General features: G+C 43.1%; 1 protein-coding gene across 13 annotated transcripts in view; it reads right to left on the bottom strand.

The window, feature by feature from the left end:
* FRY (FRY microtubule binding protein) overlaps positions 1 to 26,816 on the bottom strand; it is a 191,417-nt gene that overhangs the window by 26,844 nt on the left and 137,757 nt on the right. For all 13 annotated transcript variants that reach the window (XM_083436987.1, XM_083436985.1, XM_083436984.1 and 10 more), the window contains 15 exons: positions 26,648 to 26,798; positions 25,083 to 25,186; positions 21,619 to 21,804; positions 17,978 to 18,176; positions 15,970 to 16,091; positions 14,356 to 14,543; positions 12,356 to 12,450; positions 8,636 to 9,243; positions 8,234 to 8,331; positions 7,965 to 8,135; positions 6,135 to 6,275; positions 4,510 to 4,692; positions 3,251 to 3,412; positions 2,615 to 2,689; positions 992 to 1,162 (listed from right to left, as the gene is read on the bottom strand). In XM_083436987.1, coding sequence (XP_083293113.1) covers positions 992 to 1,162; positions 2,615 to 2,689; positions 3,251 to 3,412; positions 4,510 to 4,692; positions 6,135 to 6,275; positions 7,965 to 8,135; positions 8,234 to 8,331; positions 8,636 to 9,243; positions 12,356 to 12,450; positions 14,356 to 14,543; positions 15,970 to 16,091; positions 17,978 to 18,176; positions 21,619 to 21,804; positions 25,083 to 25,186; positions 26,648 to 26,798 — 2,654 coding nt within the window. The remainder of the gene's footprint in view (positions 1 to 991; positions 1,163 to 2,614; positions 2,690 to 3,250; positions 3,413 to 4,509; positions 4,693 to 6,134; positions 6,276 to 7,964; positions 8,136 to 8,233; positions 8,332 to 8,635; positions 9,244 to 12,355; positions 12,451 to 14,355; positions 14,544 to 15,969; positions 16,092 to 17,977; positions 18,177 to 21,618; positions 21,805 to 25,082; positions 25,187 to 26,647; positions 26,799 to 26,816) is intronic.

Genomic DNA, 26,816 nt, shown 5'->3' with positions numbered 1-26,816 from the left:
GTGGCATGCGAATGCCCTCGTGGATGAGAACGCCTGTCCAAAATTGCCCCTCTTTGCTTTCTGGCCCTGTTTCCCCTCCTCCTCACTTAACCGCCCTTTTCCCCACAGCGCAACGGATGTGGCAGCGCCTTGCCTCCTCCAGCCCCTAACACTGACGTTTTCTCCAGTCAAACAGATATAATTATTCCCAGAGGGAGCAGATCTGCATTACAAGTAAAACGCCTTACCAAAAAAAGAAACAAAATGAAACAAAAGCAAGGCGTTCCAATACCCTTCAAGTATATGATGTAAGCTGGATAATATGCCCTCGCAGCAACTCCGGTCAAAGACAAACTGACAGGCTTTTACCTGCCAAGACCTGATTGCAGGCCCTCGGGCTTCTGTTTTTCTCCTACGAGAGCTGATGAGAATCGCTAACACCACAGAGTGGAGCAGAAAACGGCACCGGGGCTTTTAAGTGCTAGGGATTTCATCGCGTTTGTGCTGCATAAACATCACATATGCACATACACACATGCACGGGCCTATGCTTAGGTTTTGGGGAGAGCACTGATGAAAGCATCTGATTATAAGGCTTGTGCAGTGTGTTCATTAAATTCCAAGCATGCATCCTGTTAATGATTGGGCATGTCAGACATTTGGCTGTACTGAATCTTTAAAATTTTAATGCACGGAAACCTTAGTATCAGTACAAATCACTAAAACGTTCAGCCCTAGTCTTCTGTAGCATGCATTAAAGTGTGAATTGAGGGTTTGTTTTTGGTTTTTTAAAAATGAAGCATATAAAGAGAAAAAAAGATGTATGTTTAAGGAAGGGCATAGCAACCTGCCAAAAGTTAGGCTATTGCCCTAACACTGTGTAAACATTTATCGTTGCTCAGCTAAGTCTTTGCTAGAATATAAAGAGGACATTATTTACTGTTGGGGAAGTGCTAAAATGTGGCTTAATCTGCAGTAAGAGCAAAGTTTGTTGAGAGAGAATGTACCATACCTCCCCGTCCTCCAGCTCCACATCGAGGAAATCGAAATCCCTAAAGACTCTGAACTGCTGCTCGCTGTTTGAATCGTCCATGTTCTCTTGCTCGCGGGCTCCGTCCTCGGAAGCCACCAGGCTCGTTTGGTGCTCAATCAGATCCAAATCTCCACATGAAGAAAAAATCACCTAAAAGTCAAGAGGGATTTTTCTATTAAAAACAAAACAAACTCTTCCTCTACGACGCTCTTTTGTGAGTCTAATGGGCTTTTCAGAAAGCTGTACACACCTAATTCCTTCAGTGGGTATTTTTAGAAGGCTCCTTTTTATTATTTATGTTGGACAGGTGCCTTCAGATTAAACTCATACTAAGACGCAACTATGAGCTGCAGGAACACGTCCAAGCTACCTCCTAATGGGTGCAGATTGATGCTTCCTTAGTATTTATATGCATTTATGGGAACAGAATGCAACTGCGGGAAGGGCACAGAAAAGGAGTAAGCCAGCCCTTTTGCTTCTCAATTGTTACAAGGGAAAGCATGCAAATAAATTAGAATGTGTTATATTTCAGTTGTTATTATTTACAAATATGTTTGAACTTCATCATTCCACAACCATGGCGCTAACCGTGCTTTTCTGTCAATGGGGGCAGTTTATTTGTAGAGTGTGTCCATACACTCTTAGATGCAAGAGGGGGTGGGGGGGGGCGGGGAGAAAGTGGGAGAGAGAGAAGTCTGTCTGCAGCAGCTGTTTTTCCAACTGCCTCTTACAGCTGATTTTCTACAGTTACTGATTGGCATCAGTTCTAGCAGAGGAAATGGCAAAAACAAAAACTGGAGGCTAAGGGCATCCCCCCCCCCAAACGAACAAATAAATGCAGCATGTACATTTTTGAACTTGGGGTGGGGAAGTGGGCAGACTGAGAAATGTTAGGCAGGTGATACAGATGTACTACTAGCCATTTCTTCTGTCACCTATGGAAAACCTGACTCATACTCTGAGACCCATATGTTTAGCCGAAAAGGAATTCCAACAACCAGGGTTTCCTTTCTACCCTACCCTTTTATCTCCTATTTTGTTCCCATATGTCTCAGCCAGAATGGACTTTGAATTCTTAAATTTCTGAAATGTTCAGGAAGTATAACGGTCAGAGACAGATAGTCACAATGCCTAAATGAACAGTTAAGGAATTCTGAAATGAGTTAGCCAGCGAGCCATATCTTAACAAAGCCGTTGAGAGATAATTTCTTGATAAGGGGAGTGGGTTGGTGGGTAGACACATTATTTTATTTTAGTTACTTAACAAAATTTATATACCACTTGATTCTGGAAAATCCTCTACTGGCTAGCATGAAGTATTACAGTGGTCAGTAAAGAGAGGTTAAAAGCAATTAAAACAAGTAAACATAATTAAAGTTTAACAGTAAAAGAGATTAAAACACACCAACATCTACATGTATGGATAGGCTTGCCTAAACCAACAACAATGTTTTAACAGGCACATCTATTGCTTGCGTTTGGCTGAGAAACAGCATTCATTATGGAAGGGTCACATCACGCCAGCAAACTGAAGGTAAAATTTAGAGCTGTACCTTTGAACTGTTTATGAATAAGCCCTAGAAGGAGAAATATGAGACTTACCGAAGGGTTTTTGCTCAGGCCGACTTCTTGACCACAAAGTGTAAGAACGTGCACTAACTTTTCTTTTGTCCTTTTCTTTTTTTAAAAAGGGGGAAGACAGAGAGAAAGACAGAAAGGAGTTTAAGCAATGCCACACATTTCAGAGCTCAAATCATAGAAGAAAAAATAGGGAGCATTTAACAAACACCGAAAGCTCCACTCCTGATAGCTCCTAATTTTAATCAAACTGTTGTCTCTTATAATTTCATATGGATAAAGTTTTTGTAGGTGTTTTAGCAATTTCCCCCCCAAAAGCTCAATTCCTGAAACTGGATAGGCATTTTGTTTACTTATAAAAGTATTTATATATCACCCTCCCATAAAATATCAGGGCAGTGGTTCAGCAAGATTTTAAAAAATTTAAAGCAATACGAAACCATTTTTTAAATGATGGGCTACTCAAGAAAATGTTAAACCACTACATAGCACAAAAAAGGTCTTCAAGAGACGCCTGAAAGTCAAAAGTGAGGATTGTCTGCCGGATGTCTGCTGAAAGTGTTCCACAGCATAGGGCTGAGTTCTGCTTGAAATCAAGACAGGTCTCTGTAACACGGGGGACAAGTGACAGCACTTCTCCAGATGATCCCTAGATTTTACCTGAGAATACTGAGGCCTCTTCCAGCTAACAGGAACAAGGACATTGGAGTTAGACCCAGAAGATGTTGAAGAAGTGCTACGGGTGACAGGCATTATTCTAGGTTTTCCATCCCTGCCTGAGGAACTCTGTAGCTCATCATATCGTCTCCCAATAATTGGAGTCTTAAAAGAAAACAATGAACAGTATTTAGCATTTTGAAGGGCTTTACAGTAAGAGTTTTTTGACGCTGGACCCATGAGAGGCGGTGGACTTTCCTTCCTTGGAGGTTTTTAAGCAGATGTCGGGTGTCCATCTGTCATATATGGTTTAGTTGAGATCCCTGCATTTCAGAGGGTTAGACAAGATGATGCTTGGAGTTCTTTCCAACTGTACAATTCTATGATTCTACAATTCTATAAGGCAGGGCTGAAGAGCACTCCCTAAGCATCGCCCTCTGGGAACCACCATCCAAGTAGGACCAGAACCACCACAAAACGGTGCCACCTACCCCTAACTCAGTCATTTCAGAAGGATACCATGGTCGATGGTATTGAAAGCCACCGAGAGGTTGAGGACAATTAACAGGACACATTTCCCCCCCTTTTAACAGAGGTCATCGTACAGGGATCAGTTTCTGTGTCAAAGCTGGGCCTAAACCCCGACTGAAGTTGATCTAGAAATTAAGTCTCCTCCAAGAGAACCTGGATCTGATCTGTGGCAACCTGTGGCAACCCTGGATCTGGTTTGTCCAAGAAAGGGAGATTGGCAACTGGCTGGAAGTTACTTAGATTCTCCAAATCCAGGGAGGGTTTCTTGAGGAATGGTTTTTACCATTGTTTCCTTTAATCAGGCAGGGACAGCCCCTCTCTCACAAGGAGGCATTAATCCCCACCCTGGCCCAGCCAGCTGTCCCCACCCTGGCCCAGCCAGCCAGTACCTTGTCCACATGCCTCATTGAAACCCATGTTTAAGATTATGTGTTTTAAAATGATACAGTACAGTGGTACCTTGGGTTACATACGCTTCAGGTTACAGACTCCGCTAACCCAGAAATAATACCTTGGGTTTAGAACTTTGCTTCAGGATGAGAACAGAAATTGCGCGATGGAGGCCCCATTAGCTAAAGTGGTACCTCAGGTTAAGCACAGTTTCGGGTTAAGAACGGACCTCCAGAATGAATTAAGTACGTAGCCAGAGGTACCACTGTATTTCTATTTGCTTCAGCTTTCAAAGGGACATGCACTGGATATGCAGATTTATCGTGACAAGAATATAGTACCTCAGAAATATCAAAATGGAAGTCTAACGTTTTCCCAGGTAGTTCTTTGGAAGCGTTGTTCCATACACGATGTATTTCCATTTTTGAAAGGTCGCTGTGCTGCTGGTAGGAGGGCAAAACCAGGCTTGCTGAGCGTGAAACTACCAACTTCAATATATTTAGGGCTTCTCGCCAGTGAATGCTCTGGAAACAATTTTCCACAAATATATAACATATTATACATTAAGTGGGAACAAAATCTACTAGAAGAGGAGGAACATCACACACAATAAAATTACTTACTATTAATTAATTACAACAATTTGGGTGCTCAGTAATGATACTAGTTTCAAATGCAATACAGGTTTGACAATATATACACAGAATGTATATATACCGCACAGAGTTAAATGAGAATATTATTATAGTATATTATCATCCTTTTCAGACCATGAATTAATTCTCCAACTGAGAATAAAGAGGACTGAATCAGCTTTGAATATTTTTTCCTGTCACGCTGGAATTAGGCACAGAATTTTACATTCTTGCCTTTTTTTGAAATCATTTCTAACTTTTGTGTTTCCAGCAAAAAGCAAAGAAAACTTGGGTAGTGTTTGGACAGGAGTCGGATTTTATTTCAAGTATAATTTAATTGCACAAACATTTTCCTGAACCAGGACCCTTCCTCTGAGTGACAGGTTAAGGATGATGGGGAAAAAGGGGATCTGGAGTGCAGTGATAACTACAGTACTTTTGCCTTTTCTTTGTGCTTTCCATTACTCCTTGCAGAAAAATGCCAAATTGTCTGGAAATATGTATCTCAGAAGCAGAATGAATCAGAGTAAATGCATGCTATTCTGGGTGTGAATTCTGCAACTGATTCTGAATGCAGAATTTGGATTTCATGTCTACAGAAGTTGGGGCTGACTGAAGCAGCAGTGGTGGACTTTGGAGTTTCAAATTTCAGCAGCACCCTGTGCAACGTTAGGATTCGGTGCCCCCCGCCTCTCACGCTGCTTTCTACAGCATTGTTGTGGCGCCCCCTGCACCACGGCACCCAGTGAGGTCAAACTGGTCATGCTACCCCAAAACCACCTCTGGCCGCAGCATACATGCAGCAAATCAGACACAATGCCAAAGCATCGCTTGGCACTATGTAAACAAGACTGGTCTGTGTTTTCTCCTCCACTTCCCCAAAATTTCCCCTTGTCATTTCTCATCTCAGTCTGCCACATTTCAGAGGAAAGGTTTGGCTTGCCACTAACTCAGGAGTGAAAGGGAAAACTAGGTTACATGAAGAAGAAGAGTTTGGATTTGATATCCCGCTTTATCACTACCCGAAGGAGTCTCAAAGCGGCTAACATTCTCCTTTCCCTTCCTCCCCCACAACAAACACTCTGTGAGGTGAGTGGGGCTGAGAGATTTCAAAGAAGTGTGACTAGCCCAAGGTCACCCAGCAGCTGTATGTGGAGGAGCGGGGACACGAACCCAGTTCCCCAGATTACAAATCTACCGCTCTTAACCACTACACCACACTGGCTCTTGAGGCCTTTATATTTTATGTGAGTCCATATAAATCCTTTTCTAAATGAGCGAATAAGCACTGGTTTTTTATACAAGCTCTATGAGGTAAATGCAATACTTACCTGCACATATTTTTCAATGGTCTTTAACACCTCCATGTTAAACTGTTTTACGGGAATGCCTGATAGGTCCATATAACTAAGAAGACTATAGATTATCTGCAAAAGGGACTGTTGCATGCTGGGAAGCCCCTTTTCCAGCAGCTGTGAGAAAACATAAACAAAATCATAATCCTTACATTAAAAACACACCAATTTTGCTGCTAAAGATGTAAAATGGTGAGAGATGTGGGAGGAACGCAACGTTTCACTTTTCTAATCATTCCATCAGTGCTAGCATGTCAGTTTATCTGGTGGAATAACCTCCCCTCCCGCCTTGCACTGTTATGGGGGTTCTCCCACCCCCAGAGAAGATTTGGGGAGTGTAGCAGGCACATGGTGTATGTGTGGAAGAGTCCCATTGCACTAGTGGGACTTCTTGAACTGGCTCCCGCTAGTACACCTATTTAGTTGAAGCCAGCTCCTGGATAATAACTCTGAAGATCATAGGTTAGAATCTTGCACATTAGTGCACTCGGCTACATACCGATAATCTATTTTGTTATGGAGCTCAGATGCAATGTTCTGAAGGAACTCACTTTGCGCCGACTTTTACAATAAAAAATTAACCTATGGAACCTAAACATCCTCATAGTTCATTATCTAAGCCAGCCTACCCACAACTTTCTTGTTTAGCCTTCTTCCACCATTGCTAACCTGTGGCCATGTCGGTGCTTCAAAAGCAAATGTGCTAACTTTCAAAAGCTGGTGCCATTACTGCTTTTTAAATTTCCAAGGAGGTTTTCAGGTGTCTTCTTGCATCTATTTTGTATGTCCTTCAAACAAACTTGAGCATCCAGACCCAAGTTGTGGAAAGGAATACCAAGAGCTCAATATTTATATAAATCAAAATAATATAACACTTGGTAATGCTCTTCTGGTTCTCAGTGAACAGTCACAGGAATATCATAACAATTCTAATACATGGAAAAAGAACTCACTTGTGTATACATTCCTTGTACAGTCCAGGATGATAAATCAGCATAATCAAAACAATGCTGTAGGAGAGGCAAGATGACAGTTTTTCTTGCACTCCAATGATAGAAGCAAGGAAACTCTGGTTTGTTCAAAAGAGGCTGACATTTTATCAAAAACTGCACATCACAAGGCTATGCCAGGCATAGGCAAACTCAGCCCTCCAGATGTTTTGAGACTACAATTTCCATCATCCCTGACCACTGGTCCTGTTAGTTAGGGATGGTGGGAGTTGTAGTCCCAAAACATTTGGAGGGTCAAGTTTGCCTATGCCTGAGCTAGGCTTACACTGAAGTACATTCCAAAAAGAATGCAATAACAGCAAAATAGAGTGTTTCCTATCCTCCCTGTCACAGCGCTGTAATGAGGGAGCTGTCTCTCTCAAACAGTTCAGAGAAAGAGAGCGTTTCTGCTGTTTATGTGTGTGTACGAGAGAAAGTGCCTCTGGAAAACAGGTTTATTGAGCATTCATCCTGATTTGCTTGCACAGAGGTTATACAATGTCTGCTGTTTATTATGCATTCGTTCTAATTTATTTATTTTTAATGGTTAATATCTGTTCTCAGAGTCTCCTGGGGGAGGCATTCCCAGCCTTTGGGCCAATTATATTATTATTGTATACACACCTACACACAAGTACACACACAAATACACAGGAATTCCTTCGCTGAATATTTGGGAACATAATGTGCAACCCCTAACCAGAACTAAACCCAATTCACTTCAATGGGGCTTACTCCCAGATAAATGGGTTAAGATTACAGCCTTAGGAAAGCTGCCAGTAGAAGACAGAAACAAGACTGAGTGGTAGAAACATACCTCAGCTAAATACGTAACCATGTTCAGAGTAGTATCAGCAAACGTTTCATGAAGGTAACGGCAAACAACGTTCACCCAGGTTGCACAGTCTCTCGTGTAGCTGTGAGTTTTATAAAGAGTCATGACATGGGCTAGGTTTGACAGCTTGGGGTTCTTTTCTTCTAGACAGACCTGGTGACATATAGGGAACATGAAAGTTATGTTAACAGCGATCCAAAAACAATCCTGGGATTTAATTAGACCTAAGACGGATCGAAGACGGATGGTACCTGAGCTATCCTTTCTGCGATATCCTTGCAGAACTGATTTGGGCCATCAAAGTGCTGAATTAAATGAGGCAGGAGGCACAGAACATTCAATGGAAACCCTGGCGCACACAAAAAAGTAGAAATTTGAGAAGGCATGAATAATACAGATTTCAAACTGTACTTTATGCTGTCATAATAAAATCATATGTGCCTCCACTTTAAAACATCCTGTATTTACTTTAAAACGTGTCAAGCGCATGAAGTGATATTATATTTGGAGGATTAGTTTCTTATATGCAAAACATAATGATTATTATCAATTGCTATGAAGGACATATTCCTTATAATAGATGCTTGACCTTTTAGCTAAAAATGCAGAAGAAACGCAGTCAATCAATGAAACAAAACATCTATCGACACTACCTATGGCTTGGGACGAATCCACCATGGACACGCGTGAAACCGGGGTCAACAAACTGAAGAGCTGCAGCGTAAGGTCCGTGGTGGTAAGGGAAGTGAAACCTTTCAGCAGCAGCTGCTGGAGCCCTGAGAAATCTGTCCATTTCAACTGCCCTTGCAGCTTTTCTAGCTTTTCTCTGTTTTCCACTTTATCCAGCGGCAAATGAACAAGCAGCTTATTCAGCAGCCTCAGCGCCATTAGATATTCAAACTCAAAATCGGATTCCATCAAAGCCACAGCAACCCAGAAGATGGTGGCCAAGAGGTTCGTAGGGTTGTTAATATTGTTAGGGTCTGTGAGGCTGTCTTTTAAAGAGGACGAGCTCCTGGTTTTGGGGGAGAGGCCCTGCTGAGTGCAGGCCTGTATCCTGTCGAGGGTGGCACTGCGAGGAGGGTCGGAGGATCGGTCCACATCCCCGAACTTTTTTGGCACTGAAAAGCTCCTCTGGTGCCGGCTGCGCTCAGCGGTTGCCGTATTGCCACCTGCAGCTCCCGCGTTGACATTCAGCTGCCCTGTACTCTTCCGATTTGCGGTCAGCTTTGAACTTGACGTTAAATCCGGTGATGATGAACTAAGCAAAACAAAACAAAACAAAAGTTACTGGGCCCAGTACCTGAAGATCCATGTGAACAGGAGCTGCCCAATTCACCTCAACAGTAAAGAAGGCCTCACTCATGCAATCCCACTCCAAATACAAAACACTTCTCAGCAGTTAAGTCAATTCCTCTTCCTTTTTTGCTCTGCATGCAAATAGGAGCACTCATATGCCCACTTCGGAGTCACTGGATCCAGACGACGGCATTAAGAGCAATTTCGGAAGGCCCAGTTCTAGACTTAGGGTCTCAGGGTACTTTGTATTATGGAGAATAAAGCTTTGCTGCCTTTACACGATTTGCAGAAACACATTACACTGAGGGAAAGGAGCAAGAATGTGCAAGTATGTTAACTAATGTAATTTTTATAGATTTTGAATAGAGGAGATGGTTCACCTGGGTGGAGAATTTGGTATGTATTTATTTTTTAGGGCAGAATATACACAGCCTATACCTCAAGAAGATATAAACCAAAAGGAAAATATGGGTAAATTAGATGCAAATAGAAATTGATGCAATCATTGGCAAATCCAGCCACAGGGTGAAGACTAGCGTCTAGTGGGCAGCTTTTGGGTTGTGGTCTGCACTGTAGCTACATGAGGCATATACGTAGGATTTCTTTTGCTGAGAAAGCTGGTTTGGCCCAGGAATGAGCTCCATTCCTAGCTGTTGGGTAAGTCTTCAATTAGACTAGGAAGGAGATGCCTGTATATTAACTGGACCCTCATTCTGAGAACTTTTGCTGCCTGCACAGCTGCCAGATAAGGTTAGGCTTTTAGGTAAGATAATATACTGGGCAAGTTTCACATAGAAGGGGCAGGTTAGTAGAAGAGCTTGGATTTGATATCCTGCTTTATCACTACCCAAAGGAGTCTCAAAGCGGCTAACATTCTCCTTTCCCTTACTCCCCCACACCAAACACTCTGTGAAGTGAGTGGGGCTGAGAGACTTCAGAGAAGTGTGACTAGCCCAAGGTCACCCAGAAGCTGCATGTGGAGGAGCGGAGACGCGAACCCGGTTCCCTAGATTACGAGACTACCGCTCTTAACCACTACACCACACTGGCTCTCTCTCCATGACTACATATATGGAATGAATGCATGCAATCTAACTTTTCAGTTCTCCACTTTTCTTTAACAGGTGATAGGAAATGACATCCCTCCAAGGCAAAGTCTGCCTTGATTAGATTGGGAGGACTTGGCCAATGCCTCTGAAAAAGCAAATCAAACAAGGACAACACAGACAAACTGGGCTCTGTATCCCCCATCATCGTCCACATTCTAAGAACCTCATCACAAATTTATTAAAGGGGGGCAGAGGAATGCTCATGAAAAAGTTGTGTCAGAGATCTGTCAACGCAGACACACATGAAACCCAGCCTTGACAATATGACACCGAGTCAAAGCCAAACACGGCCATTCATGTGGCACCCAGCAGAATAGTTTCCTCTGTGGGCCATTTAAATAAAATGCCCATCATTTTGCTGTTTGAAAGAATTAGTAAAACTGCTGTGATTGGTGACACAATGGGAACAGAGGTCACCATTGCTGGAAAGGAAGAAAGGAGGGTGTTCCCCCCCTTCCCACTAGTCGCAGTTCTGTTCTGCATCCTCAAAGTCAGTGCTTCCAATCTCCTGAAGTTAAGTGGCACAACTGAGATGGGAGAGGGAAGAAATATGGGAAGAAATATGCTCAAAGATATAAAGGGAAAAAAAATTATTTGCCCCCCAGGGGCGGGGCTGGGGCGGGGGAAGCCCAAGCTTCCCCCGACCCCAGCCCCCAGAATAGGCAACTCTCCACAAGCCGTGGGAGCCCGGCGCTGGGCTCCCGGCGCCTTGCGGAGAGCTGCGCGAAGCCTGGAGAGCGAGAGGGGTCGGTGCACACTGACCCCTCTCGCTCTCCAGGCTTCAGCGAAAGCCTGCATTCGCCCCATAGGACACACACACATTTCCCCTTCATTTTTGGAGGGGAAAAAGTGCGTCCTATAGGGCGAAAAATAAGGTAGATTGATCCACTGGCGGTGGGGTGAGTTGGGATTTTGCTTTTGTATATTTTTCCTCTTTTTTTGTAATTGATTTGTTTAAAAAAGATGAGGTAAATAACACTCATACATCATTGACTTCTGGTCCCACTTACCCTTAAAGATTGTCTATAACCCTGAAATGGAAATGGACAATAATTCAAACTTTATTGTGCCGACTTCTTTTGGTGAACCTGCAACTTACACTGGGGATTACATTACAGGGATGGCGCCTAAAGCCAAAATCGTGTATAGTCAAAACACAATGGGTTCAATGGTGGACGGGATTGCCAAAGTCTTTTTCCTCAGGCACCCTCCCCCTTCCTAATTTTTAAAAAAACCTTTTGTAATGTGCGTAAAGCTGAATGTCCACAAGTTACCGTACTTTTCCGTGTATAAGACGAGGCTTTATTCTTAGAAAATTATGTTCAGAATCAGGGGGCGTCTTATAATCGGGGGTAGTGTACTGGGGGGACATGGGACTGGTTGATGCCGCGAGCCGGAGATTGTCAGCGGCTATTGGGTGTGTTATTGGTGGCTGCCTCAAGGGCTGTTGTTGATTGGCTGTCGCTGCGGCAATTGGGCGGGCAATAGGCGGTTTTGTCGGCGAGGGGACAGACGATAGCTGGCTTTTGCAACGCATGTGAGTGGCAGTGTAGGTGATGTTGGTGAACGATTTTTGGCAACCCCCCCCCCAAAAAAGCTCAACAACTCTGGGCAAGCCTCCCATTTTCTTAATTTTGAGTCCCCCCAAATAGGGGGCATCTTATAAAAGTGCAGTAAATGTGCGTAAGTTGTGGGCTTACTGTGCAAAGCTAGACTTCTCGGCTTAAGAGACCTCTCTTTCCCCCTTACAGTATGCGCTATTATATAGCCGTTCATGACAGTGTTCCAGATGTAACAAGGACTATGCTGCTAATTTAGATTGCTTGCACGCAGCCTGTTTTAACAAATGGGGGTTGAGTTTAGTTACTTGTGCATCTCTCCCTGTGCAGTTCAGAGAGTGTTCTGCCTTAATAACCTGGGAGTTTTACTGAAAGGACCCTTATAACTAAGAGGCAAAACTCCTACCGAGACAAAACTGTCAAAAGATCACTGTTCTTCAGGCAGTCGTACAGATTATCCACAGTAGCCTCTAACGTCAGCAGTGCTTCCATAACATAGCCCTGCCAAAAAATGCAGAAAGATGGTTATTTAAGTATATGCCTGCCGCCTAACGTTTAGCATTTCTCATATAATGCTGTTAATCACAGCTATTCGACCTCTGGAACTAAACTCTGAAAAAGATGGACCATTTATGATGAATGGCTAGTTCTGGATAGTTTGATGAACATCAATATTAGCTAATTATTTAATTCATTAACTAAGCATGACTTCAGGTTCATTAATTCATTTTCATTAATGTGTGAACAAAAGAAACTAAAAGTCGGTGCACGTGATTATATCCCTGCTATCACTCCTTTGGTAAAAAACTCCATAGTGAGCATCATCTCAGACCTTGAGCAATACTGGATGGATTCCACAGTGCATGAGATGTCAGGAAAGATATAAGACCTGCAGTCTGTCCTACTTTGTTGTATAAGAGTGTTTTTCATTCTCTGTACTTTCCAAAAATAACCGAAGACATTTTTGTTTCAACAAATATTTCCACCTGGATAAAAAGCTCTCATGTTCATTTTTAAGCAGTGATTTTTAAAAAATAATAATTAAAAAACTATTTTTAGCTGTTTTTTGATAGATGTGTAAATTACCTTGGCACCCATGTAAAAGGTGATTCATATTTTAGTAAATAATAATAATTCTCTCTCAATTTCTCTTTGAAGATTCTCATTTGTTGCTCATCTCTGTGTTGCTGAACAGAACCAAGAATGCAATGTTGCCTGGAAAATTTTAGCCTTGTATGCATCTGCAGCTCTCAAGAGTTATAGATGTTAGCAACTGCTGTCAGATCATATGAGGGAAGCCATTATTTATCTCTTTTGTTTTAAGTAGAGGGCATTCCAAGGCAAGTCTTTTCCAACTGCTCCTGCCCATGAATCCCATGTCTAGTCTTGCTCCAGTTCTGAGAAACTGAACTCTGTGCACTGTGATGAAATGGGTTTGCTACACGCCGCAATTGTGAAATCATGAATAAACTCGGTAAATCATGAATAAACAAGGCCAATTTCTTTTTTAAACTCTCCATGCAATGCCACCATCTAAACAAATCAGAGCCAAACATTTTCTTCTCCACAAATCGCAACAATGTTTAATCAGGACTCGTACAAAATTTATTGAAGAAACAAATATGCGAGCACTTTTAATGTCTCTAGTAGCTTTGCAACGTGCTAGCAAATTAAGTTCCAGTCATTTCAAGCAAGCACAGCATCATTTCAAGGCCCTGAGAGTAACGAAGAAGGGTGATAGCTCTAGAGCACATGATACCATAAAAAAGGCTCTCTCCCCAGCGGCCATCACCTCACTGTATTTTTCATCCAATTCAGGACAGGCAGTGGATGTGCTGGATTAGTGCCTGGGAATGGTAATGGATTGGATGAGAATTAATAAACTGAAACTCAACTCAGAAAAAAATTGAGGTAGCGGTGAGGGGTGGTTTGTTTGTTCTGGTGAATGGTATTCAACCCATTCTGAAGGCAGTTGCGCTTTCTCTAAAGAACTAGTTTTTAAATAGGAGGTGTGTGTTTGATGATGCACCATTGTCCTTAGAGGCCAAAATGGCTGCCGCGGCTATACTTGGACGGAGACAGCCTGTGCACAATTACCCACACTATGTTAACCTCAGGCCGAGATTCCTGCAGGATGTTGTGCATGAGGCCTTTGAAATTGGCCTGGAAACTGCAATTGGTCCAAAATAGGACTGCCAGACTGTTAACTGGGACTCTGCGATTTGATCATGTTTCTCCAGTGCTTTGTCAGCTGTACAAACCCCTGGCATCGCTAGGAAGGAACAGGAAATACTCCTATTCAAAATTCTGGAGAACCACCTGCAGGTCAGTTCAGACTAGACTGATTGTTTCACTCAGTATGGGGTAACTTCCTCCGTTCTTATGAATGCTGAAGCATACTTGTACCTGAATCTCCTCTCCGTGTTCTCCTATAACTTCCACCAATCTTGAAAGAAGATCTGACAGAGCATGTGCAGATAGAGGTTGCTTTAGAGCTCGAAATATCTGGAAAGAACGGCCAGCATAATGTCTCGAAGAACTGGAAAGGGCTGTTTGCAACGCAATTTCGCTAAGATGCTGCTCCAAATGAAAACCTAAAGTGGGGGACGAAAAAAAATTCGTACTGTCAAATGGCAATCGATAAATAATGTGGGAGCTCACAAATTTTAATTTACAATCATTAAAAATTATGGTCAGGCTAATATTGGCTGGCTGCAGATGTAAGCAGCAATAGCTTTAGGAAAAGAACTTGTGGTGATGGTAATTAGGGCAAAGGGCTGAGGTCAGAAGCCCAGGCCAGGAGTTAGTCCCTCCTGCAAATCCAGGTAAAATTCTTCCACCCAAACAGTATATAGTGGTACCTCGAGTTAAGTACTTAATTTGTTCCGGAGGTCTGTTCTTAACCCAAAACTGTTCTTAACCTGAAGCACCACTTCAGCTAATGGGGCCTCCTGCTGCTGCCACACCGCCGGAGCGTAATTTCTGTTCTCATCCTGAAGCAAAGTTCTTAACCCGAGGTACAATTTCTGGGTTAGCGGAGTCTGTAAGCTGAAGCGTATGTAACCTGAAGCATATGTAACCCGAGGTAGCACTGTAATTAAAGGTATGAGCATAGGCACTCTTCAATTACTGCTCATGGGGAGCAAAGATAGGGTTCTTGACACCCAGAGTGAAATGGCTAATATGAAAATATTTGCACCATCTAAAATAATAATAATAATAATAATAATAATAATAATAATAATAATAATATCTTTATTGTCATTGCCCCCTTCGGGGACAACGAAATTACTTGGCTGCTCCATAAAAACACTAATTAAAAAATATAGTAAAATACAGCAAGGGAGATTAGATGACTTTCAAAGTCCGGGCTTCCCATTCAGGGCCGAGATCGCTCTGGAGAAGAAGCTGTTCTTAAGACGGCTCGTTCTTGTCTTCATCGTCCTGTATCTCCGTCCCGACGGCAAGAGCTCGAAGAGACAGTGACCAGGATGCGATGGATCTTTTACTATGTCCAGTGCCTTCCTATGGCACCTTGTGGCATAAATCTGCTCTAAGGTGGAGAGTTCTAAAGATAATGCAGACTGCATACAGAAGTTCCTAAGGCATCTCTAGGTTGGGCTGGGAAAAATTCCCTTTCTGAAATCCCAGGATTTCAGTCACTGCCAGTCCTCTAGTGGTCCTCCAAGTGTTGTTGGCCTCGGAGGATGGAAATCATAATCCAGCAATACCTGGAGAGCACAGGTTCCCCATCCTTGGTATAGGCAATACTGAACTACACAACAGACTTGACTTGGTATTAGGCAGCCTATGCCCCTATTTTATGTGAATAATCCCTTAAAATCAGACCATAAAAATTAATATAGGTACAGAAATTCTCCCCTGCCCCCCTTTTTATTAACACTACAAAATGACAATTGCTCGCAGGGAAGAGCTGAGAGAAAACAGTAGGAATTATTCAGCAAAACAGCACCAGTTGAGGGTCACCATAAAATCAAAAACAACCAGTTGATTCAATACCTGATTTGGAATCTTTAAAGACAGAGACAACATGACGCAAGAAGTTGGTAAGCTGCTCGGCACTCTTTGTATTCTGATTCTTGGGAGTGATGTCTTCGTGGCACCAAAGAGGACCAAACGCCCTGGAAAGAAGAAAACACACATGCATTTTTCTTTAGTATACAGTTTTTTTTTTAAAAAAAGGTATAATGAAGCTGCAGTGTTGCCTCCTCTTTCTCCTAAAGTGAGAAAAAAGTGGATTCCATCCCATTCATTCCAATCCACATTTCAGAAATACAATTTATCCCATCCTTACAAAGTAACTCATCTTTTTCTTTTTACTATGATCTATTGGAGATAATAGCAGAGCTTCAGTTTTCCATGGCAAGCGAAGTGCAAAGCAAAAGGAAATTTATGAAACGCGAATGTCAAGTAGGGCTGAGATGAACCTTCTCCCATTTCAACTTTTGATACAAAAGCAATACTTTGGAGCGGTGGGGGCAATGCTCTGTGACTTCTTCTCCCACTCACTTTGTCTGTGCGAGCCCAGCAAGCAGCTAGTTCTGCACATTTTGTTTCTCTTAAAGTGGGCCATCTTCTTCCAAGGAATACAGATCCCAGTCAATCAGGGATCAGATGCCTACTATGATGACATCACTAGGGACAAATGAGCCAAATGGAAGTAAGGGCCATGTTTTCCTGCATTACTGCAGGGTCAGAGGTGGGCATGCACACCTGCTACCTGTGTCACTGCAGAAGTCATCATACAAGAGGGGAAGGTGAAGTGCATCTCTGCAGCTGATACGGTCTTACTATACTGTAGCCATTTCATTGCCTGTTCTGGCTAGTGTTAGTTCAACCAGGCAAGTGCTTTCCCAACCTGCTGAGCTGCAGCTGCTCCTCATCTAGCACCCTGTTGAGCTGTAGTTTTCTGGGTGAATCCCACTACCACCCCCTCCATTTCTGGCAGGGTAGCTGCTGACCCAGCACAGTGTGTGAATACTTCCACCCGTGGCACTAAGAGCACCCAGAAAAATCACCAGAAGTGAGATCACCGCTGGCAAAACAGCACAAACAAGCACTTCCCATTTTGTCTCAAGTCAATAGCACAAGGCAACTATAGATTAGTTCCTCTACCATTGGAGGTTCTCGCTCCTCCCACCAAACCCTCAAGTTATTAAAGGATGTGGGTACATCTGGATGTGAAAGAGAAGACCAAACTTGGAACTGAATACAATTATCGGTAGAAGCAAGTGGCCGAGAATTGCAGAAGTATTTCATTTTACTTTGCTTCTCCGCAGGATTTAAAATAGTCCTCAGGCCTCAAGTCACTGACGTTTCTTCCTTCCCACCATATTAGACCCCAGTCCTTCTCCACTTGACTTCATTCTATCAGCTTCTGGTGTTCCAACATCACCCCAAACCCCAACCTTTTGTAATGAATCGTAGCATATATAATACATAAATAATGCCACCCATTTGCCTAAGATTCACAAGTGGCTATAAGCACCAAGCAGGAGGTGTTCAGAGAATTTGCTGTAACTTTTATGCAATAGTGACAACCGCTTACATTTGCACCTATGTTAATTTTACACGTGGTCTAGTTACATCGAGTTAGAAATCCCATTCATGCTATTTTCATTGTTTTCTGTGATTTTGACTGTTGGTTTCTCATGTTAAGACTGAAACGGCGGTTGGTTTTAGCTGCAAAAGCAGAACAAAGCACCACAGACTTGGCAGCTTTGGTAATTAATTGGAATGTGACTCATCAGCCAAACAGGCTACATATTTTATTATTATGGGAGCTGGGTCTTTCAGAGGTTCTGTCTGTGTGAAATTTGCAACCATTTTAAATATTATTTACAGAATTATCTACAAAGGTCAGGAAGCGACTGGGAATGTGTTATGACTGCGTGTTTGCCAGAGACTTGAGCTGGAACATACTCTTTCATCTGATTAGGATACAGACACATTCTTCGAAAGGTATGCTGCAACGGAACGCACAGTATCTTTGCTCTGATATGATTACCTGGTAGTCAGGAACTCAATTAGCTTGTTTGCCTTTTCATCTGTCTCTACTGCTGGGTCCATGTCTTCTATGTCCTGGGTGATCTGAGGGAGGTTCCCACTGCTGCCTCCAAGGCTGATGCTGGAAGAGGTGGAGCTGGAGCTGAGTCCAGAGTCTGGCACGGGAGAAGACTGATACTCCCTCAGAAAGTCAAAGCCACCTAGCAGCAATGGAGAAAAAAAGATAAGCATGGAATGTGCAGCTGAGGTTAGAACTCCCCTCAAGAGTCATCACAGGGCAATAACGTCTTTGGTAATAGTTTTAGCGGCCCTGAACCCTCACAGAACCAGGAGTAAATAACAGAAGAGACAGCTCGATCAAATCTGTGATCAGGAGCTACAAAACAGCTACACGTTATGTATCTTATGTTCCTTTCTAGAAGCTTGTCTAAATATACCATTTTCATATTTAATAACAATCACAACAACAACAACAACAATAATAATATATTTATACCCCACCCATCCAACTGGGTTTCTCCAACCACTCGGGGCGGCTCCCAACAGAATATTAAAAACACGATAAAACATCAAACATTAAAAACTTCCCTAAACAGGGCTGTCTTCAGATATCTTCTAAATGTCATATAGTTGTTTATTTCCTTGACATCTGATGGGAGGGCATTCCTCAGGGTGGGCGCCACTACCAATAAGGCCCTCACCTCACGCAGGGAGGGAACCGCCAGAAGGCCCTTGGAGCTGGACCTCAGTGTCCAGGCTGAACAATGGGGGTGGAGACGCTCCTTCAGGTATACTGGGCTGAGGCCGTTTAGACCTTTAAAGGTCAGCACCAACACTTTGAATTGTGCTCGGAAATGTACTGGGAGCCAATGTAGGTCTTTCAGGACCAGTGTTATATGGTCTTGGCGACCACTCCCAGTCACCAGCCTAGCTGCCGCATTCTGGATTAGTTGTCGTTTCCGGGTCACCTTCAAAGGTAGCCCCACATAAAGCATGGACCACTCTGGCAAGACAGTCCACGGGCAGGTAGGGTCTCGGCCTGCGCACCAGATGGATCTGGTAGACACAAAATTGACCTGCACCTCCACGGACAGCTGTGAGTCCATTTATATATAAGTTTTGTGTGAAATTCTTCCTCAAGCCACAATGGCTCAAGTTTCCAAGTAAGTCAAACCCAAACTGTAGCCACTGTGCTCTTCTCTTGGTCCCCTTGCTGCTGCACTATGAAGACCTAAGCCATGGTTCAGTTTGGCATTAAGTCTGACCCTGGGCTCATGGCTTGTCTTGCTCCAGACAAATCATGTGCTGTAGCCAAGGTTTGTTCTTGGCTTCCTACTCATCACTGTTTGTCTAGGGAAGGCAAACTACAACCCTGGGTTGGGATGTATGCCTAGCCAGGCTGTATATTAGGTCTGGGTAGCCGAGCAGCAGGACTGTGGAAGGAGTTAAATGAGCACAATTTCTGCTGCTAAGTACCCCCATAGTCCGCACTTAAAACGTGCCTGGCTGAAGGTTAAATGCACCGAGGCATCACTTGATGGAATTGTCCCCTTATCTGGACAACATTTCTTCCTCCCATTACACAAGTGTCAAAGCCCCACGCCCTGGTTCCAAAAAGGTTGAGCAAAAAATGCAAGCTTCGGTCTCATAATCCAAGCATGTCTATGAATTTGATCCTGTTTACAATGAGAAAAGAGTCATAGGAAGAGGCCTTCCTTAGCCATGTGCTACAGGCCACGCTGGAGAAAGGAGCACAGGCAACAGTTTATACGGATGGATATTCAGAAGAGGAGGAATTCATGGGTGGAAACATCACACGTCATGAGGAGAAGCTGGAAGGACGCAGCCTGCTCCTCCGGTGTCAATGCTAGATTTGGACCTTTCCTTCAAAAGGATTTCTAGCTGCTGACTACTGCTGACATATGCCACCCTTGGTCTGTATTTCTTCAAAATTATACCTGAGCTATAGGTACAGTCTCTGTCATATCAGGACGCAAGGATTGATGTGGAATACATAAACAGCAGGAGGGACGAAGGAATATGTCCCTGCCTGTCCTTGGCAGGGTGTTAACCCATAGTTGCCCAGGGTCCTCCTGCATGCCAGCCAGGGAACCCTGGAAGTGGCATAGCAGAGAGAAGGGGGGCGGACACACCTGCCCCTTCCCTATGTACAGATTCACTGAGCCAATCAGAGCAAGTATGGGGAACCTTCGGCCCTCTAGACGTTGCCAGAATACAGCTACTATCAGCCCCAGCAAGCATAAGGAACTGCCCCCCCCCCAAGGAAAAGGAATGGTAAAATATAAAAATGCATTATTTGTGCACAACAGTGCTTGACAAACTGCCTTGAATGCTCCAAGTCGGAATCTTAGGTAGTGTTTGCCTACATTCTGTCTGAGAGGTATTTGATAAAAAACCCACGAAGGCTACCAGTCTTCATTTGCTCTAGCTATGCACCGAAGCAACTGATTAGCAAAGGTGAGGAGATAAACATGTCAAATTACAATTCCTCCTCTTTTCACAGTTCACAAAGTTCAGTTCCCCTTGCATTCAACGAGCAGAGTTCACATGCCATTGATTTTCCCCCCAGAAGCATTTTTAAAATAACCGTTTGCAGACTAAAAACAATCCTGTGTGCTCCTTTCTCAATCCAAGCTCTCTTTCCCTTCCACTGCCCCAAGGTAGCTGTACTGATTTTGTTTGTATCCTTTGACTGCATCTGTTTCCTTTTTGAAAGTCCAATAAAAAACTATTAATTAAAAAAAAGGAGATACATTTTTATTCATGCTCCCAGAGACAGTGAAGCATTGCACTTGTTTGTTATTCCACACTGCATGTTGAGATACTTATCTGCCTGTTCTCTTCAGAGTGACTTTATCTATTTTAGTTAAAAGAGCCTCCGCTACGACTAGAGACAGGACAGTAATAAGGTCACAGATAAGCACCCAGCGAATGTATGTGTAGTCATTTTACCTTGTTATTCCTTCTAAATGTAAGGGGCACATTAGGACACAGAAGCAATGCTTGGGCTCCTGTGCTTTCTCTCTCCTCCCCAGGTGAATTGTCCACCATAAAAAGAGACAGACTGAGTCATGCAATTAGGTCCTACTTGTGAGATGTTGCTTAGAGGTTGCATGCCTTACGGAGTTTGGCACCTGAACTTGAGGCTCACTCTTGAGCTCCACTTCTTGTTCAGAGGTTACATACATAGCAGAAGAAAGCATGAAGGCTCAAGCCTTTCTTTCTTTCTTTCTTTCTTTCTTTCTTTCTTTCTTTCTTTCTTTCTTGCTTTTTATGCACATGTGTGGAATTGCCCTTAGATGTGCAGAATCAAACAATCTAAAAGTCCCCTTGAGTGCAGTCTGGAGGAAACAACAGTCTCTCATAAGCTCTATTTATTTTAAGGCATTTAGACAGGACACTTACTCAGCAGATTACAACCGGAAAAGAATATTCCATTATTTGTTCCAACACCCAATTTGGGATACACTGGTACAACAATGCCCTATATAGGGCATTGTACCAGTGTAACCAATCTGAGTTGAACAAATGTATTGCTAGCACAGAAAGAGCACCAGAGGAGTAAACTAGGGACAAGTCAAAACAAAGCAGATATATACTCTATCAATCGCTTGTTGTTACCTGTATAGAAATATTCAGGCAGGTATGCTGATTGCACTGTGAGAGTCTTCGTTTCGTTCATCTCTCTGGTCTGAAGAAGCACTGAGGCAATGGCTTGAAAATTGCTGTTGCATGACAGAGCAATCAAAAGATGGAGAAGCAGCTTTTTACTATGCTCAAAGACTTCAGGGCGGTAATGGTCAAGGCCTAAGGGAAAGCAGTTAATGGCAATCACTGAATATAAAGTATAAACAAGTTAACAAGTTCCAGATACAGCAAACGATCCACATGCCTTTAGTACAAAAACAGTCAAAATACAGGGTGTGCTTCCTCTTCAAATATCTTGTTTGAATTTAGTACCAGTGAAAGCTAGGCTTGCACCATTTAATCTGTTAGATAATCAATTAAAAAAACTTTTTGACTGCCCTTGATTTCTCAAACAGAAGGTTTTAAATATGCACATACATTGTTTTTAGCAGAAGTACTAATACAGCATGAGCTATTGGGAGCATTGGTTATTGAAGCCGGGTTATAGCAAGGCACTCCAAAGTCCTGGATGAGCCCACTCAAGAGGTTTCATGTAGATCAGGGCTGGAGAATCTCAGGCTCAAGGACCAAATGCAACCCTCCAGATCTCTCTGTCTGGCCCACATCCTCCTCCCTAACCTCGCCCCTAAGCAGACCTGCTTTGTAGTCTCCTTATGTGTTTTTGGCTGGCTGGAATGTGCCCTTGAACTTAGATAATGCTTCTGGTTTGCCTGGATGGAAGACAGAGGTTGCATGCCAGTGTGTATAAAGCGAACATTCACATTTGTTGGTCTGTTTGCTGTTGCCCCACCCACCACTGGCATGCGGCCCCCTGAAGATTGCTCAGAAGAGAATGTGGCCCTTAGGCTGAAAAAGGTTTCCCACACCTGTTGTTGAAGAGCATGGGGTATATAAGGTTGAACTCTCTAGAACACAAGGAAGCCAAGTGCTACCTTCTAGAGCCATTCAAGTAGGACTAGAACCGTGGCAAAGCATCACCGCCCGCTCATGAGCCAAATAGTTGTTCTAGAACAGGTGTGGGGAACCTTTGGCCCTCCGGATGTTGCTGAATTGCGACTTCCACTCTACCTGACTATTGGTCATGGTTGCTGGGGCTGATGGGAGTTGTGGTTCAGCAGCACCTGAATGGCCACAGTTTCCTCCCACACCTGTTCTAGAGTGATATGTTGTACTTTTGCAAGTACCTTTTTTCAATTCTTTTCCTAAATTATTTCTGAGATGATTTGCATCATTCCTGACTGTTTGGAGCCATGGGAGAACAAAGATTCCAGCATAAAGTAGCAGTCTGCTACTGTTTGATGCTGCTACTTCCCTGGCACTCTGATTGCTTCTTCTTCATATAGTATATTTTTCAGTTTGCCTTGCTCTACAGTTGCAATTGCTCTTGGGACTGGTCTCTAAATATTACTTAGAATCATAGAATCATAGAGTTGGAAGAGACCACAAGGGCCATCAAGTCCAACCCCCTGCCAAGCAGGAAACACCATCAGAGCACTCCTGACATATGGTTGTCAAGCCTCTGCTTAAAGACCTCCAAAGAAGGAGACTCCACCACACTCCTTGGCAGCAAATTCCACTGTCGGACAGCTCTTACTGTCAGGAAGTTCTTCCTAATGTTTAGGTGGAATCTTCTTTCTTGTTTCAACAGTACTCCGACCATTCTTCTGAGTGACATGATATCATTAAGCATGTATCATTAAGCCAAATGCAGACACCCCACCCCCCAATTGGGTACTCTTTCTAGTTTCCCCTTACCTTTATAAGTCTCATATAAGCCTTATTAATTTCTAGATTCTGTCCCTGCCCATCTCCATGGTTTCTGCCAACCAGATGTAAGGGTTGTACAACCAGGCTCAAAGAGGTTTTTGAGGGGAACAAAGGAAAGGTATGGAACAGGCTTGGCAACAAAAAGGGAGAAGACAGAATTTCCAGGTTCTATGGCTCAGCTGAGAACTTGGGAGAGGGCCTTTCCTTTCAATTTATCCTAGAAATGCATCATCTGTGCAAGTTGCTGGGGTGGGTGGGAAGAGAGATTAATTTTTCAGCTTTGTCAGATTGCTTCCTATTGAAGGATGACCTGGGGCAACCCAGTCAGATGGGCAGGATATAAAGAATAAAATGTTGATGATGATGTCCTGGCATGTGTATATTGGGGCATGTGACCTAAAGAAAGTGTGTTTTTTTAGAGACAGGTTGTACTTGTGAATTAGTAACACACACACAAACACACACTGTTGGGTGGTCCAGTTGGTGATTTAATCCTGTCAATATGTTTCAAAAATATCCAGTACGTACTTAGAACCAGGAGTTCCTTTACCACAGAGACCATTAAAGTATTCAGAGTAGGTTAATTCCCTAGCAGGTTTTTTTTAAAAAAAACATCCTCAGACAAAGATAAAACGAAAAAAATCTGGTGCTGGTCAGAAAATGTCAGGCTGTCTGCTCCTGGCAATAAATTCAATTTCACTTTGAAGAACTATGAGTTGAGAAGTTCTGTTTCCTAACCTCCTCTGAGCATAGGCCAAATGGTTTATGAAATATAATATTTACTGACACAAGAAGAAAAGGTCTGGCTAACGAATTTGCATTTAGTGCTTGCAATTCCTTCTTTCAAACATTTATCTGTATGGTGTGTTTTTTTTTTTGAGGCACATATCAGTGACAAGAATTGTCTGGGATCAGGGTGGGGCTAATCTGTTGATAACCATCACTCCATTTCTCTCACTCCTTTCATGCAATACTGGAAAGGGGGGGGGCGAACGAGGTGTTTGCAGGCTTTTTCAAAGGTGTTTCAAATATACGCGATTTCACTTAAGCGTGTGTCTTGGAACGTAACCCCCGCGTAAATGGGGAGTTGCCTGTATTAATAACTAAACAAAGGGAAGGATTCAATGTCACATTCCTCTTATCATTCTGTCAGAGCAAACATTTCAGCTTGCTGCATCGTCTTCCCTCTCCTCCCTCTGTGTGCTGTTTCTGGAAGCTTCTTCTCCTATAGCCCCTGGGGGGGGGGCGAGCAGGGAGAAGAGGGGGCCAAGTGGAATAAGATCTCAGGACAGTTCACAGTCCACCACTAGGGCTCATCAGTTTAACTTCCTTCAGTCAGTTCAGAAATTTACATTCATACATTTTGTACTTCTATGATGAATAAACTATCAAATCAGCTTCAGGGGCGGGGAAGAAACAATACTTCTCTTGAGTTTACCATGTAAACTGCTGCTTTTCACAAAGTTATAGAGCAAAAAGTCGGAGGGAATAGAGTAGCTTGGGTAGAGAGCTTACAAAATCCCAAACAAGCATTTCCAGGATTAGTCTCCGATAAAAATCAGAATACTGAAACAAAAGCCTGCAAATGAATGAAGGTGAAGAGAGACCACATAATATGGAGCATCATCTGCATTAGGAACTCAAATTCAACTTCAGTTCTTGCTTCTTACCTAAGAAGAGAGCGTGCAATAATAACGGGAGGTGGAGGGCCCAATCTTCTCTTACACTGTGATCTACGACCATCTCGGTCATGAAGATGACAGCAATATTGCACCTGAGAGGAAAAATAAGATGAACCTGTTCAAAACCTGCAAAGGCAAATGAGGGGGAAATGGCAACAATCACACAATAGCTGATCAGAGAGTACCAGGAGTTATCTGAGGCGCAATACGGTTACCTAAGCAATGGTGGCTAAAATAAACACAATGCGCTTGATTGCATGGAGGCACTGAACATTAACACACACTGTACTAATGAGGTGAAATAGTAGAGGCATATAGAAGAATGTTCTATAGAACCAGTATATAGAAGCGTTCAAGGTCATGTTAATTATGCGGTTTGCTGCATTGATCTGGTTTGATTAGTGGCATTCTTTCAAATGTGATTGTTATGTAGTTTAATAATATTTTTATTACTTTAACCAGGTATTGTAAAGCATCATGGCCTCTTCAGCGAGGGGTGGTTTTAAAGATGAAGCAAATGGATATATTTCTTCTGAAACTTAACGCACTGACAACAATCCAAAACTTGGCTAGGGAGCAGTGGCTCCATCACGTCTGAAGCCCTGTCACTCAAGCCAACCAGGACAGAAAGGTTTCATTCATTCTTTTGCTACCTTTGAGTCTGTAGGGCCTTGTCAGGGGCCTGCAGCGCTTTGGATCCAGCAGGGCCAAAGCTGTTTAGGGCTTTAAAGATCAGCACCAACAATTTGAATTATGCTTGGAAATGTCCTGGGAACCAGTGTGGATCTTTCAGGACCAGTGTTATATGGTCCCAGCGGCCACTCCCAGTCACCAGTCTGGCAGCAGCATTCTGGACTAGTTTAATCTTCCAACATTCAGCTTCACTGTATGTTCACGAGTTCTAGTGTTATGTTATTCATGTTACCTTGGCATGTGAACTTTTGGGAGCATGTATTTCTTATAGGTTCACCCCGATAACTAGCACGTGAAACCCTGCTGAGAAATGCCAGGGCTTCAGTCCTCTGCCCTGCCATGACCTCGACCCACATCAGCTCTGGCGTGGGGGAGGCAAACAAGTTTCTGTCACAATGTCAGAAGCTTTCTGCTTTAAAAAATGTAATTAATGTGATAACAAGTCACGATGTCTACATTTAGCCTCGAAATCAAAATGAAATTATGCCTGTCAGTGTAGATTATATAAGTAGGTAATTTCGATATAAGAAAAGCACACAGAATGTGACAGGAATGCATTAGGCTGGAGGGTGGGGGCGCAGGGAGTACAGATCCTGCTTTTTAAATGGGGTTCTTCATCATCTGTCTGAATCTTAAAGCAGAATCACAAATTAATTCTCCCAACACAGTATTAATGCGCCTATTTCACTTTTGTTGGGAAAAGTGACACGCTACATGTCTCTTACAGCGAGATAAAGATGGTTTCTAATGCAGAACATGTCAGAAATGTTTTTAGGACTGTTCAGGTGTAATAATGTACAGTTAGGAGACAGAGGAGGCAAACTGTTTTGTAAGACAGGTAATGTTAACATCCACCTTACCTGTGAAGTGGCCCTCGTGGTGTAATGGTTTCTGGGAGGTAGTCGACAAGAGGTGCCCAGCACCCTCCATTAAATGGCATAGGCAAGGGCTGTGGCTGTTTGGTCTCCACGATATTCAGTAGCCAACTTGTGTACGGAGACACAGGATCGTCTGCAGAGTAACGTATTA

The sequence above is a fragment of the Podarcis tiliguerta genome (assembly GCF_965153285.1).
Source record: "Podarcis tiliguerta genome assembly, chromosome: 4".
NCBI classification, from domain to species: Eukaryota; Metazoa; Chordata; class Lepidosauria; order Squamata; family Lacertidae; genus Podarcis; species Podarcis tiliguerta.
This window is presented reverse-complemented; position numbering and strand designations above follow the sequence as displayed.